The sequence below is a fragment of the Danio rerio genome, chromosome 25 (genome assembly GCF_052040795.2).
Source record: "Danio rerio strain M-AB ecotype USA chromosome 25, GRCz13ab, whole genome shotgun sequence".
In the NCBI taxonomy this organism is placed as follows: domain Eukaryota; kingdom Metazoa; phylum Chordata; class Actinopteri; order Cypriniformes; family Danionidae; genus Danio; species Danio rerio.
In genome coordinates, this window is record NC_141045.1 from 18063323 (window position 1) to 18082898 (window position 19576).

Genomic DNA, 19576 nt, shown 5'->3' on the forward strand with positions numbered 1-19576 from the left:
CAACAATCTGGAAGCCAAAATGAGGATTGCAACATCCCACTGCCTTGTGGACTTGGTAGAGGTGCACCTAAAATCTGCAAATCTGCAATTTGTGCTACTTGGGAATGGACGTTTCTAAGTTAGTTTAAGGTTTTGAATATAGAGAATATAAACATTCGGATTATAGTAAAATGCATCATTCTGTATTTGAGCTGCATTACACAAGTGCCTTTTTACACAAGCTCTTTGTTTGATTAAATAAGTTATAGTAGTTTAATGAATTCACTATAATAGTTTTAAAGTTATTGAAGGGTGCAAGGTGTTAAATCTACTAGCTTTCTGTCCTCTATTTAATCCTAATGCAACTGACCCATCTGTTTCAGTCAGCTGTCTAATAGCGATCTCGAACTTGATCTAGTGATTAAACTTGAGCGTTAAATCAAAGATAGAAATATGCAGATCCATTTCAATGCAGTGACATAGCCTCAAAGACATTTCATGTTACTGAAGATCTTGCATATCAACATTAAGGCTACAAGAACAACACCCGCGTTTAGCCATAAATTTTACAGTCGTCAGGTAAAGATGTTTATCTTACGGGATTATGGGCATCAGTTAACTAACCTCAAGAGACTAGTTACTGAGTGTTCTCTCGTTGCCTGAGAGAAGGGAGAAACCTCATACCCTAGAAGCAAGGGACCGTCTTGTTATTGCAAAAAGAAAATCCTTCATGCATTAGGGATTTATATATGATAAACTGAATTGGAAATACAATAAATAAGTACTACCTATGTTTTTTTTTTTTTTTAAAAAAGCCAAAAGTTTAGTGTGGTGTAAATGTCCAGATATTCTGGCACTACAACCAAGAGCTACACATATAATAGACGCACTACCCACTTACACTCTTACTATTTCATTCACTACCATACAGTATCAATCTACCATAGTTTTAAAACTCATAGCCTTATTACAACCATCTGAAAGCATCACAAACCTACTCATTCTATTCAATGTCTTACCTTCTCTCTGTTTTCTCCTTCACCTCTTTCAGATTCTGCCCTCGGACCCATTTTTACCTTAGGCAAGGAAGGAGAAGACTGTTCTGCTGAATCCGTGGAGCAAATTAAATAACAAATCCAGTCCTAGTATGGACAGCAGCTACTGCGTGGGCTGTGAAGATGCTGTTTGGGTGCTGTAGAGCTCTAGCTAGTGAGCCTGGCGGCTGGCGCTGACATATCTGGCCCAGACAGGCAAGGAACCTGACGAAAAGGCACTGAGTGATGGAAGCAGGTGCAGTACGGCCTCCAATTGCTCATCTTATACCATCCGCCAGATTCAGTTATATTGCGCTCACATTCGTGTGCTCTTCAGAAACGCATTGCTTAATGTCAGAGTCACGTTCAGATAAACATGGTGGCAATTTTATTGCAGACTGTTTATTTTCATGGATGTGCACTCTCATAAAAAATACTACCGCTGGGACATTAGGCTAAGATGCAAAAGCTAAAAGGTAAATATAAGTACCTTATTTACACCTAAATCTTCACAGTACTTCGTAGTAAGTTTGATTTAAAAGTAACTAAATAAACTATAATGTTACATAAATGTTTTGCACTATATGCATTTTATGATAAAATATAATATTTTAATATACACACATTTTAAAGGGAATGTCCCAGAAATAGTGTGCAAAAGTTGGACTGCTTACAACTTTGGGCAAACCAAAGCTAGACTGGCATCAAAATTGCATTCAAAGCATGTAGCTGTACCTATAATTTGTCCGAAATATTTTAGATATAATTAATTCATGAGCTAAGCTCTGTGTTTTCATTGTGGTGATGTGGTGTTCACACTGTCCAGCTGAGCATTTGCCACTTTTAATATGTTTAAATGTTTGTTTAAAAACATTTTACATTGATAATGGTGGGCTGCATTGTCAAAAAAATGATAAATTAAATGCAACGATTAAACACGTGGAAGACGACCTAGAGGCTATCTTATATTTTGTTATTATAATGTGGTAAAAGCTTCAAAAACCCTAGCAGGCACACAATTTCATAAGACATTAATATTAGTTATATTTAGTTTGTGATGTCAGGTGAATATAATTCAATCTCTAGCCAGCGTCTAAGGACAACGTTATTTTGACGTTCAATATCGATAATGTCGATATTTGGTAGATTTTGGGTTGTGTTGGAAAGTGACCAAAATCCAACGTTGAGCCAACATCTTAAACCAACGTCATATTGACGTCAAATACTGACATTTATTCTTCAGGTTTGGCAACCAAAATCCAACATTTGATAGACGTCAAAGTGATAACATCTGCACAATGTCAAGCTGTAACATCATTAGACGTTGATATTTCAACATAGGCTCATTCTGAAAACGTAGCCCTATATATGTTTCTGGAGATCACAAATTACGTAGCCAGAAGTTCGTATGGCTGCATTTCATTTTCAAAATGAATGCTACAGGGCGGTATGATACCGTTTCTTTTTGTGTTTACTAGCTGACCGCTTATCTCTGTATGGACGGGTTTGTCCTGTTATCTTGCCATGTATGTCAGTGAACTTGAGACATTAAGAGGACTTGACCATGACAACATGGTTTGAGTCCGGTGCAGGACAGTTCCAGAAAGCAGGTAAGACAAAAACAGAATGCAAAAAATAAAATAAACAAGTAAATAACAGGGTGAGAATGTGGGTTCTGACGTCAACTCGATTTTCATTTCCAAACACAATGCAACGTCATTGTGGTACAACGTCAATCTGACGTCAAGTTGCCATTCTGTGCCTGCTTCGACTTGTCAGTTAAGTTGGTTACTCTAGTTTAGCTGTTTAAGAATGTATCGGTAGGATGCCACAGTCATTCCTCATTCGGCCTCAGAGATGAGTGAGGTGAGCAGCAGCTAATTAGCATAGAGACATAAGACGAAATGGCTAACTGTTGACTGAGGTGTTTATTTACACTACCATTGAAAAAAATAAATAAGTTACAGACTTTTATGAAGACCCTAAAGAATCTTATTAACTTCTATAAAATGGGAATTCAATGCCAAATTTAAATTATGTGATTTTTTTTGAAGGTTGTATAACTACAAAAAAACATAAAAGCTGAATATTCTGGGGAACTGTTGACTGTGGCACTTGGAGACTGCACGTGACATCATTCAGAAGACAAGGTGATCTTCCTTTGTCAGAGAAACGGCACAAAATCTTCAGAAACAGTCTGTTCCTGGCCACATATTCAAGGCCAGTTCGGTTTGTTCGAAATGATGCTGTTTAGAACAACTATTAACAGACCTGCATTAACCAAACACAGCTCTTTTTAAAACCACATTAAATCAACGCCATTTAGTTGATGACATAACTAATCCAACCTGTCAAATTTTCATCCCATCATATCATCAAATGATCTGAGCTCCCTTATCTAACATATCCCTACATCACATCACATGGAAATACACACGTTTGGAAAAAGACGCACCTCTGTGACAGCTTATGGTCATGATGACACATCTCAAGACTTAATCAACATGCGATTAATCAACTCTGTCTGCGTGACAACATCTCCGTCACCAGTGTAGTAGAACAGACGATCCCATTATATCATAATCACCTCCATATGATGATGTAACTCCAATATTTGTTTATAAACACGTCTCTGATGATCACAATCTGATGGATTAGATGAGGCATCGACAAGAATAAAGATCGAGTAACAGTCTGTTGCGTAATAACATTCCTTGTATTACATATTGTTGGACAACATGAACAGTATTTGTTTTGTGCTGTTATAATTTGAGAAATTGAGTGTCAACACTGCTGGAGTTTACTCTAACTGAGATAAAGCCTCATTAAGAGACTCTTGAATCACTAAATCCCCAACCAATCCAATTATGCCTTGTTAGGTTGAAGGGGCAACCCAGCTGTCCACAAAGATGTGTCTACTGTAAGCCAAGGGGGTATTATTAGCCCACTGAAACAATTGAAGAGATAACAGACACTGGTCAAAGACAGGGCAACCTACTGTACTGTTACAGTACCTCATATGCACAACAACACTACAGACAGGTGGACAAAAGAATAGATAGGCTGCTGGCATGCCATTTACATAGTTAGGGATGTTCCAGGGGGCACCAGTTGATGCCAAAAAACATTCATTAATAAACTGTCTGTCAATAATTCATGAAGGTGAATTATCACATTGTGTTGGCTTGGAAAAGTGGGTAGGGGTGAAATTTTACAATTTGTGTGTTAACTAAACACAAACCAAACATTTTAAAAAGACATTCGGTCATTGCTCTTTAGTAATTTATTAAATTAAACTCAACTTACGTACCATTATTGCAGTGCCATAATTACTATGGTATAGCTATGTCACCGCACAACACAAAGTCTGCCTGTCTAACGAGTTGGGTAGGCAACAGAGGTGAGAACCCAAATACAGTTTATTAAGAGATTTGCCAGGTAGACAAAGGTCAAAACAGGGACAGACAGGAGCATAGGTAATCCAAAGCAAGGTCAAAAAGATCGGGACAGACAGTAAAACAAAGTAAACAATAAACACAGCACAGGGTAAAAACACAGCAAGTTAAACAAAGAAAACCGTTTATAAGACTCAGCAAAGTATGTGTGAAAGCTTCAGCTTTGTGTTTGCAATCAGTAGTGATCTGCAACTGGTGTGTGTGAGGTGCATGACGGGATATGTAGTCCAGTTTGGTGGCAGATGTGTAGTTTGGATGACAGTGAGTGTTCTCTATCAATCTGCAAGAGCTGGTGATCGTGCAACGCAATCTTATGGCTATTCGTAACTTTTTGATTTAGTGGCTAATTCGTTTGAATTCGTACATCCTAATTCGTACAATTTAGTACGTATTGCTTATCACCCAATGATGGTTGGGTTTAGAGGCAGGGTTGTGTGCCACACCTCCTTTTTTAAATTGTACATTTTAATACAACTGAACTTGTAAGAATTCGTACGAATTAGCCACTAAACTGACAAAACGTAAAATACTTAAGTTTTCTTGTGAAATCAGTCTGGATCGTGACAGCAAGAAATCGAGACATTCGAAAGGTTTATTTTACTAGCGCACATTGTTTGTCTTAAATTGAACAATTAATCAGTGCAAGTTAACCCACTGGGAAAAATGGTTTTGTTAATCTTCAGTCAAAATCTGACCATTTGCTTCCCCTCTATAATGGCTGTCCTTTTTTGATAATGTCAAGTTGATGGCTTGGGCAAAATACACTTAATACACCGCACACTTAATAAGGTAAACCTGTCCGACTGCTTGTTAATGCAATTTTCTAATTAGCCAATCACATAGGATCCATCCTGTCTTGTATCAATCATAACAAACAGTGGCTGAAAGTCCAATGAGCACACACTGTTATTTAAAGTATTTTCTAGAGATACCACATCTAAAAATAGAGCATTGAGACCTAGACCAAATTCTAAAATTTTAAATGAGCATAATGGTTTAAAGACAGATATGGCCCTACACACTAAACAATGCTAGCGTGAGTATGTAAACACTGCCTGGTCCTGTCATGTAAATCAGGTGTGTAGGTTGAATTACCGAGTTTAATCTGGACTATCTAATGTCATCAGGAGAGCTGCAAGCTCCCATAAGAAACATTATCAGGTGAAGAGTTCATCTTGATAATGGCTATATCATCAACACACTCGGCTGGAGGTCTAGGGCTTGCCAAGACGTACTTCATCAGACACCAAATCCAAATCAGTCATCATATACCATGTGAGACTAGAGATTGATTGAACAGTCTTGCTGTTTTAAACTTGCTATTAGTGCATTGAAGAAAAAGTCTGCAATTCACATGCAATACTAAATATAATTTTATTCTGTTTGTTTAAACTGTTTTCTGAAGATACACAGAACAGTAGCTAAGATTGTGCACTGGAGACTACACCACAGAGCTGGTAAATAGATAAACACAAGGATTGAGTCGAAAACTTTCACCTTTGTGCCCTTAAGCAAAGCACTTAACCCTGAAGTGATCCAGAGCAATCGTAAAGGGTCAAGGTTAGGCTGGTTAACAAGATCCAGTTAGCTTGCTAGAGACCTTAACTAACCTACTGTAAGTTCTGTTTACCAGAAAGTGCTTTTGCACATAATGCTTTAGGCAGACATTTTTGACAAGAGTCTTGTGCATAAAATTTCGTGCCAACGGAATATGTTTTTGCATTGCATTGCACTGGTTTTAAAAGGTTTTCCTGTAAATCGGCTAACAAATGTTTTTTTTTTTTAAATGGTCTTTTTTCAATGTACCATTAAAATAATACTGGTCATCCTCAAAAGACAAACGCATGAGTGGACAATATAAGGCAGAGAATTTCAGGGGAGTGTTAGTTCAACACTGCAACTAGAATTGCTCATGGACTCAGCACTGAACAAAGTAAGGATCTGGCAAACTGCATGGTTCTCAATTCCAATGCTCTGCACATTTTACTGTATATGTTTTTCTTTGCACTTCAGATAATTGTTCTAGGGGCGAGGCAGTGGCGCAGTAGGTAGTGCTGTCGCCTCACTGCAAGAAGGTAGATGGTTCGTTGGTTCGAACCTCGGCTCAGTTGGCGTTTCTGTGTGGAGTTTGCATGTTCTCCCTGCGTTTGCGTGGGTTTCCTCCAGGTGCTCCAGTTTCCCCCACAGTCCAAAGACATGCGGTACAGGTGAGTTGGGTAGGCTAAATTGTCCGTAGTGTGTGTGAATGTGTGTGTGGATGTTTCCCAGAGATGGGTTGCGGCTGGAAGGGCATCCGCTGTGTAAAAACTTGCTAAATAAGTTGGCGGTTCATTCCCCTGTGGCGACCCCGGATTAATAAAGGGACTAAGCCGACAAGAAAATGAATGAATATTTGACTCAAATGCATTTTAGTTTGTAATATATGAATATAAATTGTATTTATTTACAGAGATAGATATATCCAGCATGTTCGATTCCTCATCTGGGCTGTGTACAATACACCACAAAGTCTAGCCAACCTCCATTGTTGGGGCAAGATTGAGACTCCAGCATACCTGTTATGCTCTGATAGGGGATCATTGCAACACCTAATGAGCAGCAGTCCAAAGGCCCTTGTGGAAGGGTGCTACAGTTGGCGGCATGACCAAGTGCTAAAAGCGGTGGCAAAAAACATATGCAATGCCATCATCTCTGGGAAGTACCATTTTACATCAAAAAGGAGGATTGACTTTGTGAAAGCTGGGGAGGAACCCTGCCAACTGCAAAGAAAGAGATCAAACCTCCTCCACTCAGCCCCTGACTGGAAGTTGCAAGTCGATGTGGAGAAGCATTAAAAGTTCCCACAGCACATAGTTACAACATCCCGCCTGTTACGATTGACCGGGTGGATGGAGGCAAAAAAGTGTCACAGAAGCCGCTGGTGAAAGTGAAGAGTGATTTATTTACACAAAGTGAAAACAAAAATCCAGAAAAACAGGTGAAAGTGACAAAATAACAATAAAGAAAAATAAACTATTCTATATTTACAATGTATATACAGGCTTGTTCAGCTAAATCAAGTAAAAGTTTTACTTATTTTGTCTTTAGTACTTCTATGTACCGCAACTTGGTCAGCTTCAGTTTTTAAATGTACTTTAAAAAATAAATATTGTATTGATATGGTTTCCTTGTACTGGAAGGGCATTTGCTGCGTAAAACACATGCTGGAATAGTTGGTGGTTCATTCCACTGTAGCAACCCCTGATAAATAAGGGATTAAGCCTAAGGAAAATGAGTGTATTGTAACTATGCCTTTAAGGCTGTTCTGCTAGTATCGTATAGCCACAACTACAATTCCCTGATTATTCAGGGTACTCCACAGCAGAATGAACCACCAATTACTCTGGCATATGATTTTTTTATGTGGTGGATGCCCTTCCAGCCACAAACATTTAATGATTTAAAAATAAATCAAGCGTTAATAAAGTGTTCTCGAAGTCCAATTTCCGCTCTATAAATGCAGAATCGTACAATATGTGCAATACTGATTTCTTTTATTAACAGTGCAACACAAATCTTCCCATGCTTAAATTAGAAAACATGTAGCAGTAAGTGCAGATGGACGGTATGTTCCTCACACAAACTGGAGCTAAGGATAGCACCGCACCACATTCAGTAAATCTCACCCGCAGTCAAAGGAATGGTGGGAACACAACACCTCCACTAGAAGAATTGAACCCAGCACCAGTCCAAAGCGGCAAGCTGTTTCCATGGCAGTGTGACTTGTTGAGCAGAAGTGGGCTTTCTCTCAGAGACTTGCCTCAAGGTCTTTACTGCTTCTCACTCTGATTAAAACGAGCGTCTTCGCTAAAAGAAATGTGCCTATTTTTCCACCAGCTGACGGATTCATGTGATCCGCCATTAGGCGATTGTTTACAATGGAAGCTAAGATGCACATCATCTTGTAACACTTATTTTTCAGACACATTAAATCAGTAAATCCATGACTAATGTTAAGCAATGCATTGCCTGATTCCCTTCACACAGTATGCAAAGAAAGCAACAGTCACTCAAGATGAGAATGTATTCAGAAGGATAAGGAATAAAGGATTGTTTTTCCCCCCAAGTTTTTTCTATTCCAAAATAGATCATTAATTAAGTCTTCATTAGCATCTCTGGTTCTGTCCAAAACCTTTAAAATCCATAGAACTTTCCATAAAAGATTATTTAGTGAACAAAAGTTTCATTAGATTATTCAAATGTTCTTTACAGTAGGAACTACATTTTTCTTTTAAGAACTAATGACTGAAAAGTTCTTTGGGCAAACAAAAATAGCCAAAATAGCACTGGAACCTTTAATTTTAAAATGTACACATTTTAAAACATTCATTTATTCATTTTCCTTTGGCTTAGTCTCTATTTCAGAGGTCACCACAGCAATTTAGCTTACCTAATTCTCCTATAATCCATATCTTTGGACTGTAAGGGAAACCGGAGCACCCGAAGAAAACCCACACCAACACCAGGAGAACATGCAAACTCCACACATAAATGCCAACTGGCCCAGCCAGCACTCGAACCAGCGACCTTCCTGCTGTGAGGCAACAGTGCTAACCACCGAGCCACCATGCACCCCATTTCAAAACCATAATTTATGATAATAAAATGATACAAATATTATAGTCAGTTTATTATCCACCATGCTTTCTTGACAAGAATGAGCATGTTGAACTTGAGCCTGCTGTTTGTTACTTGACCTTGTATATTTGCTAATTTTAAGTGGAGAGTTAAAAGACGTGTACTTTGAATAAAAAAGAGTGGTATGTGGAATTGGATATACTGGTGAAATGGAGTGTATTGTGAAGAAATTACATGTAATAATATTGAGCTTAAACACTGCGTCTTCACCACCGCATTACCAAACCACACTGTTTAAACTTTTATGATCAATTAGTCCTGACATTATATGTCAGGTTTTAGGTCATTGTAACTTATTAAACTAAGTTATGCAAGCTGTTTTAAGTCAGTTTAACATAATATAAGTTCATTTGATTCAGCATAAAAATTTAAAGCAACCAGGATTTTTTTACAGTGCAGAAACCATAAATATCACAGTGGAATGATATAAAATGGATATTTAATAAGAAAAATTAGTATTGCAGATTAATTTTTTAAAATGATTAGTTTAAATTATAATTTTAAAATACTTATGAACAAAGTTAAAGCTTGTATGAAATCAAAATTTACAATTACTAATTTGCCAGGGCACAATGTTATTTTTTAGTTTAGATGAACAAGTAATCCATTCATTGTTAATGAATATATATATATATATATATATATATATATATATATATATATATATATATATATATATATATATATATATATATATATATTTTCTTTTTTTTTTTTTTTTTTAGGTAATCTTCAGTCAAAATCTGTCCATTTGCTTCTGCTCTAGAATGACAGTCCTTTTCTCATGATGTCAGCTTGAGGCTAACAGGATGAAATGCAAAAATAAAGCAGTATGAGATACGTCATTGTACATCCATAAAAGTCTGCAGGAACTTCTGGTTCACTTGAAATTTTAGTAATTTGATTGAGTTGTTGTAATTTTTAGTAGTCTTTAAAAGTGTGTGTTTTAATACATTTTCTTTACATTTTTAATTCACTTTTTTGTGTGTTTGAGTTTTAGGTTTATTATGGGCTTATCCTTATTTGCTCTTTTTTTCTAACAAGATCTGGCAACACCAATGAATAAAGATGTACCTCTTTCCCTGTAATTATTTGCATAATTCTGATGCCTGTTTAAATACATTATGCCATACATTAAAAAAAAAAAATTCAAGTTACTTATTTAAAATGAGCTGAAACAAGACAATTTTTATTTTTATTTTTTTCGGGAAAGCTTCATTATTTTATGTTGAATCAACTTAAATTTGTAAAAACTAATAACTTAATTTCTTCATGTTGTCTCAACACAAATTGATTGTGTGAAACCTAGGACTTTTTACAGTGTATTCAGTATATTCAGTTCAGTACACTAAAATGCAGGCTTCCACATGATTACTTCATGTTGTCCCAACACAAATTGATTAAGTTGAGTTAAAAGTTAAAGTACCCCCCCCCCCCAAAAAAAAAATAAATAAATAAATAAATAAAATTGATTACCTGCATCTTTCATCAGTTAATTTGATGCATAAATGATGACAAAATGGTTACTTTTTGATGAACCATCCCTTTAAATAAAAATGGCAGTGCTGATCTTGCAGTTGTATTTGGTAACAGACGTATGTTACGCTCTGTACATTACTCTCTGTGTCCATGTTTTACAGGTACAGCGCAATGATCCGGGGACAAATGTCACCAAACTGTCATCATTAAATAAAATTAATGGCAGTATTCTCAAAACAGATCCACAGGAGGTTGTAATAGGGCACACACAGTTTCATAGCCGGTTTATGAGTTTGCCATTGGATCAGAAATCCAAACCCCACAGGATGCTGGGCTAAGAAAGTCATTGCCAATAAATAAAATATTAATAATAATAATATATGAAAATATCTTCTTTATGAACACTCCCTCGTCAATAACTGGACCAACAAAATTCCCTAAATATATTAATTGTTTTTTGAGACCATGGTACTTAATTCATACAGCTGAAGTCAAAATTATTAGCCCTCCTCTGATTTTCTTTGTTTTTTTTTTTCTATATTTTCCAAATGATGATCAACACAGCAGGGAATTTCTCACAGTATTTCCGATAATATTTTCTCTTTTGGAGAAGAAAGTCTTATTTGTTTTTTTCGGCTAGAAATTATATATATATTTTTAAAACCATTTTATAAGCAATATTAATAGCTCCTTACGCAATATCTTCTTAACAAACCCTTGTTATACACTCACTGGCCACTTTATAAAGTACACCTGTCCAACTGCTGATTAACACAAATTTCTAATCAGCCAATCACATGGCAGCAACTCAATGCATTCAGCCATGTAGACACGGACAAGACGATCTGCTGCAGTTCAAACCGAGCATCAAAACGGGGAGGAAACAGGATTTAAGTGACTTTAACTGTAGTATGGTTGTTGGTGCCAGACGGGCTGGTCCGAGTATTTCAGATACTGGGGATCTACTGGGATTTGCATGCACAACCATCTCTAGGGTTTACACAGAATGGTCCAAAATAGAGAACATATACAGTGAGTGGCAGTTCTGTGGGCGCAAAAACATTGTGTCAATGCCACAGCCTACCTGAGTATTGTTGCTGACAATCTTCATCCTTTATGACCACAGTGTACGCATCTTCTGATGAATAGTTTCATTTTATAAAGTGTCAATCCTCTTAGACTGGTTTCTTGAATATAACAATGAGTTCACTGTACTCTAATGGCCTTCACAGTCACCAGATCTCAATCTAACCTTTGAGATGTGGTGGAACAAGAGATTTGCATCATGGATATGCAGCCGACAAATCGGCAGCAACTGCGTGATGCTATCATGTCAATATGGACCAAAATCTCTGAGGAATTTTTCCAGTACCTTGTTGAATCTATGCCACAAAGGATTAAAGTAGTTCTGAAGGCAAAAGGGGGTTTAACCTGGTACTAGTAAGGTATACCTAATAAAGTGGCCAGTGAGTGTACAATGACTTGCCTAATTACCCTAATTTGCCTAATTAAACTAGTTAAAGCTTTTAAATTACACTTGAAGCTGAATCCTATCTTGAAGATAAAAATAAAACAAATCAGTTACTAGAAAGAAGTTTTTAAAACTATTGTTTAGAAATGTAAAAAAAAAAATCCATCAAACAGAAATTGGGGAAAATAAACGGGGGGCTAATAATTCTGATTTTAACTATATACGCCATGGTAGGAGACTTTATTTGAACCACTAAAAAGAAGTTTCTGAAATGGGTTTATTTTTGTGCGCGTATTGCTGCATGTTATGACTCATTGTTTTGGAAAATGCATTAAAGTGCACCTACCTTTTTCACCAAAGGAAGGCTAATGTTTTTCTCCTTTTTGAGCGTCTCAAGCTTCTTCCTTGCAGCTTTTCTATTCAAAGAGAAAACTGTTTTAGCAAATGCTATAATTATGTTTAATAGAACATATTTATAAAGGCCATTATGCTTGGATATGATATAAAGTATCGGATTCAGAATGCAGCTATGGATGAAATGGAACACTCTTTGTTGCTATAGATTTATTAGGTATGGGTTTTAGTGTAATGAAGGTCTGATAAATAATAATGTTGTAATTTAGAGCAACTAATAATTAATTGACTGTTGGTCAGAATAACAAATGTTTTCTTTTAATGGTGGTGGTGGTGGTGGTGATTCATGATGATTCCACACAACAATTCTTAAGTCTTTTAAAATTGAAATGTTGGAATGGTGATGTCTACAACTGTTTCTCAACCATGTTCCTGGAGGACCACCAGCTTTGCACATTTTCCATGTCTCCTTAACCAAACACAATTGATTGAGATCATCAGCGCATTAGCAGAGACTGAAAACCTGTTATAGGTGTAACAGTAAAAGGAGACATCCAAAACATGCAGTTCTGGTGGACTTCTAGGAGCGTGGTTGAGAAACACTGGTCTACAACATGGAGCCTTCTTTGTGATTTTATGCTAAAAGAAAAAGAAACATTTGGGAAAAAAGGAAACTGAGAATTTTATGCATTATACAACTTTTATAGATCAGAATGTGTCCTGTTTAATTTTAATATGTGTGCAAAAATAATGACAGATATTTTAAAAATAGTATCAGATATTTTACCATGATTTACAGAATAGTTTATACCAGGGTTGTCCAAACTCAATCCTAAATGGCCGGTGTCCTGCATATTTTAGTTTAGACCACAACTAAACACACCTGGACCAGCTTATCAAGCTCTTTGTAGGTATTCTAGAACAATGTTTCTCAACCACGTGACTGGAGGACCACCAGTTTTGCACATTTTTCATGCCTCTTTGACCAGACACACCTGATTGAGATCGTCGGCTCATTAGCAGAGACTGAAAGACCTGTAATGGGTGTGTCAGACAAAGGAGACATGCAAAACATGCAGTGCTGGTGGTCCTCCAAAAACGTGGTTGAGAAACACTACACTAGAAACTTCCAGACAGGTATGTTGAAGGAAGTTGGAGCTAAACTATGCAGGACACCGGCCCTCCAGAACCAAGTTTGGACACCCCGGGTTTATAAAATGGATGAATGACATATTAGTAGACTCTATTTAAGGACCACAAATCACATCAAAATACAAATGAATTCTGATTGTCATAACTCTATCCCCACAGCAATAAGTTTTTAATCATTTAAAATACAATACAATTTAGTATAATCTTTATATTTTTATACAGTATAAAGTACAGATCAGATTATACAGTATGTTGTCTCCTTTTTACATAGATATACCTTATGAATATCTTGGATTATTGTTTCAAAAAGTTATTATACTAGGGTAGACACTATATCTAAATTAAGGTTCATTTTTATGAACGGCATTTATATATGCAAACAAAGAAATAAATAAATTCCAAAACCAAAAGTTTTGTACAATTGAAATAATAATAATTATTATTATTAAAATTATAATAATAATAATAGAGCAATTCCAGCATTATGCCATTATGCATGTGACATTTGCAGTAAAAACTCAAAACATAAATAAAATATATGTTAACATTATATTGAAACATCTGTTTATATTTTACAAAACAACTAAGCTTATGGGATCAGAAAAATATCAATCTGTAAACATTTTTTAGACTTTAAAGGTAAATAAACATGGATGTTTATGGATGTGACCAAAAAGTCTGCATGTTTGCAGTATACCGCATATAGAAATTCTGTAAATTAAACTGCACAACCCAAAAGAAACAACACTGATCAAAAGGATAGAGTTGGCTCTCTATAGAACAAAAATGATTGATTTTATTTATTATTCATTTTTGTATTTATGATGGAAAAAAAGGCTCCGTTGTGGATGTGAAAGATGTGAAACTTGTGTGATTTTGGTAAATCAAATATTATTGTTTGAGAACATTGACCGAGACATTTTTGAGAATTTTTACAGTCCTGTAAGATACAGTCTAGACAAAAAAAACTTAGTAAGGGTTTGTCTATTTTGCTAAAAAAGTATTTTTTATAGCAAAGTTGACATTTGCATGGAATTGCTTACTAAAAACAACAACAACAACAACAACAACAACAACAACAACAACAACAACAACAAGCTGTTAATAAAACATAATAAAAATGTTGCTTAACTCCCTCACCAAGAAAAAATTGTTTGGATTACTCCTACTGTTGCTAGTTAACACACTCAATGCATTTTTTCACATCCTTTCTAAAATATTAGCCTCTACCCAGTGGTTATGTCAGTTTATGGTAAAAGTACCATAATTAATACATATTGAAAAATCCTAAGATAAGAAAATTAAGACCAATTTATTTAAAAACATAATCAAAATAAAACATTTTGAATACTAAATCATCTTTATTTTTTTAAGTATGCCATACAATATTTCAGATTCTCATTTAACATGTTTTTATTACAATAAAACCTAAATCATGTGTAGTGGTGCAACATGATTATGTTTGTTTATTTTTTTGTAAACCAACAATGCTGTGTAGTGCAAACCACTATTTAAAACAGTCACAATATCGTCAACCATTTGGTAGAGCACGCAGTTAAAGGGTTAAGCATCAAATTAGCATTTAAAATAATACAACTTCACATCTTATTACTGATATTGTGTATATTTATTCTACTTTTTCTCTACACATTATATTTTCTACAGTATATTTATAGTTGATAGAATTTACTGCCAGTCAACAGTGCTGGAAGCTGTACTGTAATCTACTAGTGACCCCAACTGGCTAAGAACGTATTTATTTACATAGACTGCACATGACTTCCTCCAGAGATTTGTCAATTTCACGCTTTGTACATCACATAATGTACAACCGCCTTCAGATATTCTTGTTTGCTTTTTCATAACGTTGATCTCTTTAATACAAATTTAAACATATACAAACAACAGGTGAAACAAATAGGCCTGATTAAACAACACTTCAACACTGTAACTCATGAGTGTGTCAACTTACTTTTTGTCCATAGCGTCTCCTTTAATAGCGTGTCCAACATTTATCCACTTGATCCATGTTCAACAGATCAGTCTCTGTTTGATGGAGAAGTGCGCGCGCTGTAGTAAAACGGGCGCGCGCAAATTGAAGCTGAGGGCTGAGGGCGGCAGGCAGGGGGCGCGCATCCCACGCAGCTCTCCTTCATTTTGTGGTAGTCGCTGTAACCATGGCGACGGCGTTCCTGTGATTATGAAACGTGATGTATTTTTGGATTTTGATTGATAAATATGAATGCAGCGTGCAATAACCATTCAGTCAACATTTCCTCTTTCTTTCAAAAAAATCAACTTGCACAGTATTGCTATAATTAACTGGTACATTTATATTATTATAACAGCAAGAGGGTCGCTGGTTCGAGTCACAGCTGGGTCAGATGGCATTTCTGTGTGGAGTTTGCATGTTCTCTCCGTGTTGGCGTGGGTTTCCTCCACGTTTTCCCTACAGTCCAAAGACAATCGCTATAGGTAAATTGGATAAGCTAAATTGACTATAGTGTATGTGTGTGAATAAGTGTGAATGGGTGTTTCCCAGTGATGGGTTGCAGCTGGAAGGGCATACGCTGTGTAAAACATATGCTGGATAAGTTGGTGGTTCATTCCGCTGGGGCAACCCCTAATTAATAAAGGGACTAAGCCGAAAAGAAAATTAATAAATAATAATAATAACAACAAAAAGGATAAATAATATATTTTTTAAATTATTAAATCAATACAAATAATTAAAAATAGACTATAATCCTATACTGGCATGACAAATGTTACAAATGTATAATAATAATTAAATAGAAATACAAAACAAATCTGAAAAACTGTACATTTAACAATCGACTTTATGGATAAGACTGTAATAATAAATAATAAATAAATGATTAATTTATAATAATCTAGATGTGTGTGTGTGTGTGTGTGTGTGTGTGTGTGTGTGTGTGTGTGTGTGTGTGTGTGTGTGTGTGTGTGTGTGAGTGTGTGTGTGTTTGCGCATCACTGATTTGTTTATTTGTCTTCCCTCTCTCTTCTGTATTCCATTTTGTTTATTCGGCCTATACATTTTATTCTTGTTCTTCTTTGTATTCTTTTTGTTGTTGTTACTACATTGTTAATACCAGCAATAAATACATAAATAAGAATTATGTACTGTGTTTGGATTTTTAAATAGTAACGGCTTAAAAATACCTAAATCTGTAAATAAAGCAAAAATTACTAGATTACATCTTTCAAGGGGAAAAAATCATTATACATTGCCGAATGGAAAACTCCAAGTTAGACATACAGCAAAAATGACCGAAAATTTAGTTCATTTACAATAGCCTTCTATTTATAAGAAATATAATTTATTATTAATCACAGTTAAATTGTATATTTTTTTTCATATTTAAAAAATATTTTTTGTCGTTAAATTTAATTTTTTTAAATGTAATTTTAATAAATACCGATCAAAAGCCTTTATGAAAGACTTTATATTAAATGTATTAATGAGCTATTAATTGTCAATGTGTCAACATCTTGTCACAAAACTTTAAAAAGCGCATAAAACAAACGTTCTTTCTTGATTTTTATGTCTGACATACCAAATATAATCTCAATGATCATCAAATAAATCATATTTTACACATGACTTTGAACATTTGGTCATGCATGCTTTTTTGTAAACTCATGTAGGCCACATGCTGATGATGTAACAATGTCCTCATATTTTCCTGAGGTTTTGAAAAGAGACAGTAGCGTGTGTGATTTAGGCTTTGAGAGACAAAGAACTCAATAAATGTGTCACTCCAGCTGAAACTGATACAGCATGCATCTTTAATAGAGGTGCTGACTATGTGACAGAAAACAAATCTTGTATTCACACCTCATGCCTCTTTTCAATGACAAGTGTCTCCCATCTTAAATGATACAGGGACATGAAATACTAAACTATCAGACTGTTGCTGCACTGAAGGTATTCAGTGGACCATATAGGTGTCAGATTCGAACCTTCATAAGCAATGGGACAATTTGTTTTTCCTTTGTATATACACATGTGTGTGAATGGGACAACATATTGAAAATGAAAATAAATAAATAATTAGCAACCATGTTTTTTTGGTAGATTAATTACCATTGTAAGCAGAGTTTACTACTACCATATAGAACAAAACTGTAGTTAATTTATATTGTTTATATATTTACCATAATTTATATTTACCAAACTACAAAAACATTATTTTTGTATGTGTGAATGTGTGTTAAAACTTTTTAAGTCACTTTAATTAAAAATAAAGTAACTAAATGTGTATAATTAGTTATTTTATAAGCAAAGTAATGTAAAAAGTGTGTGATATGTTTGCATTTTTTAAGATTAAGTTAGGCTTAAAATATAAAAATAAGTTACTTTTAATAGCTACTTCACTCAGCACGTTATTATTATAGGTTATAGTATTTTTAAAAAATAAAAACAATAGCTTCATTCATTCATTCATTCATTCATTTATTCATTTTCTTGTCAGCTTAGTCCCTTTAATCCAGGGTCACCACAGCAGAACGAACCGCCAACTTATCCAGCACATTTTTACGCAGCGGATGCCCTTCCAGCCGCAACCCATCTCTGGGAAACATACACACACACACACACACACACACACACACACACACACACACACACACACACACACACACACACACACACACACACACACACACACACACACTCATACACTACTATTTAGCCTACTCAATTCACCTGTACCGCATGTCTTTGGACTGTGGGGGAAACCAGAGCGAACGCAGGGAGAACATATAAACTCCACACAGAAACGCCAACTGAGCCGAAGTTCGAATCAGCGACCCAGTGACCTTCTTACTGTGAGGCTGTGAGGCGACAGCACTACCTACTGCGCCACTGCATTGTCATAACATTAGCTTGAATAAATAAATAAATAAATGAATAAAGTCTATAATAAATGTATAAAAACACACACACACAAACACACACACACACACAAACACACACACACACACACACATTTATTATAGACTTTATTCATTTATTCATTGCATTTATTTATAAATAAATATAACGATAGAAATAAAATAAATTGTATTTATTATATCCCTTAGTAAACAGATATATTGTATTTTAATGATAAAATAAGTTAATTAAGAATACATTTAAATAAAATATATTATATCTGTTAATTACTTTGTTTATTTTTCTCTTCCTAAATGTATTTATTTACCTATTAATTTATACATACATACATACATACATTCAAATGTAATAAATTCCATAAACAATATGAAGCACAACTGGAAAATTTGAATTTGCAGACCTATATATATATATATATATATATATATATATATATATATATATATATATATATATATATATATATATATATTGACCTTATAATGTTTTTAAAAATTTAAAACTGCTTTTATTTTAGCCGAAATAGCTGAAAGTTTCTCCAGAATAAAAATTATTATCAGACATACTGTGAAAATTTCCTTGCTCTGTTAAACATTGTTTGGGAAATATAAAAAAGATATAAATAAATTGATGCATGTTTCATTTTTCCAGTGTGATAAATAATATTCATATAAATATGATCCATAACTAGTAATTTACTTTGAAAAAATATGCATTTGCAGAACAATTTATTTATAAATGAGACATTTTAAACAACAAAGGCCAAAATTAGTTTGCAAATGTTTTAAATGCAGTAAATCACACTAATAGTATATTCTCATGTATATATATTCAGCATTACCATGTTTATAATTGTGTGCAGCTAACTTTAAAACCACTAAAAAAAGCTTTCTCATTAGTCACCTTCTGCATTATTCCAGTTAGTGTATGATATAATTATAATTAGGCAATAATAAATAAATATATACAAAATGGTTAATAGTAAAGTGAGAGTGTCTATAAGGATGCTACAATGCTCAGATTTCTTGTTAGTTTTTCTGAAACTGTAGGCAACTGT

General features: G+C 34.8%; 2 protein-coding genes across 11 annotated transcripts in view; one reads left to right on the top strand and one right to left on the bottom strand.

Annotated features, from left to right (window-relative positions):
* Positions 1 to 16177, bottom strand: part of dyrk4 (dual-specificity tyrosine-(Y)-phosphorylation regulated kinase 4) — a 62947-nt gene extending 46770 nt beyond the window's left edge. For 2 of the 4 annotated variants that reach the window (XM_087312060.1, XM_087312057.1), the window contains exons 1-2: positions 15574 to 16177; positions 12442 to 12511 (exon numbers count right to left, since the gene is read on the bottom strand). In XM_087312060.1, coding sequence (XP_087168186.1) covers positions 12442 to 12511; positions 15574 to 15584 — 81 coding nt within the window. In that variant the 5' untranslated portion in view covers positions 15585 to 16177. Of the gene's footprint in view, positions 1 to 998; positions 1105 to 12441; positions 12512 to 15573 lie in introns of those variants that run through there. The other 2 variants (XM_087312062.1, XM_087312059.1) reach the window with 1 other exon arrangement.
* Positions 1 to 19576, top strand: part of ferry3 (FERRY endosomal RAB5 effector complex subunit 3) — a 90310-nt gene that overhangs the window by 44672 nt on the left and 26062 nt on the right. For 6 of the 7 annotated variants that reach the window (XM_087311146.1, XM_087311147.1, XM_087311150.1 and 3 more), the window contains one exon: positions 1031 to 1269. The gene's annotated coding sequence lies outside the window, so the exon portion shown is untranslated. Of the gene's footprint in view, positions 1 to 442; positions 559 to 1030; positions 1270 to 19576 lie in introns of those variants that run through there. The other variant, XM_087311149.1, reaches the window with a different exon arrangement.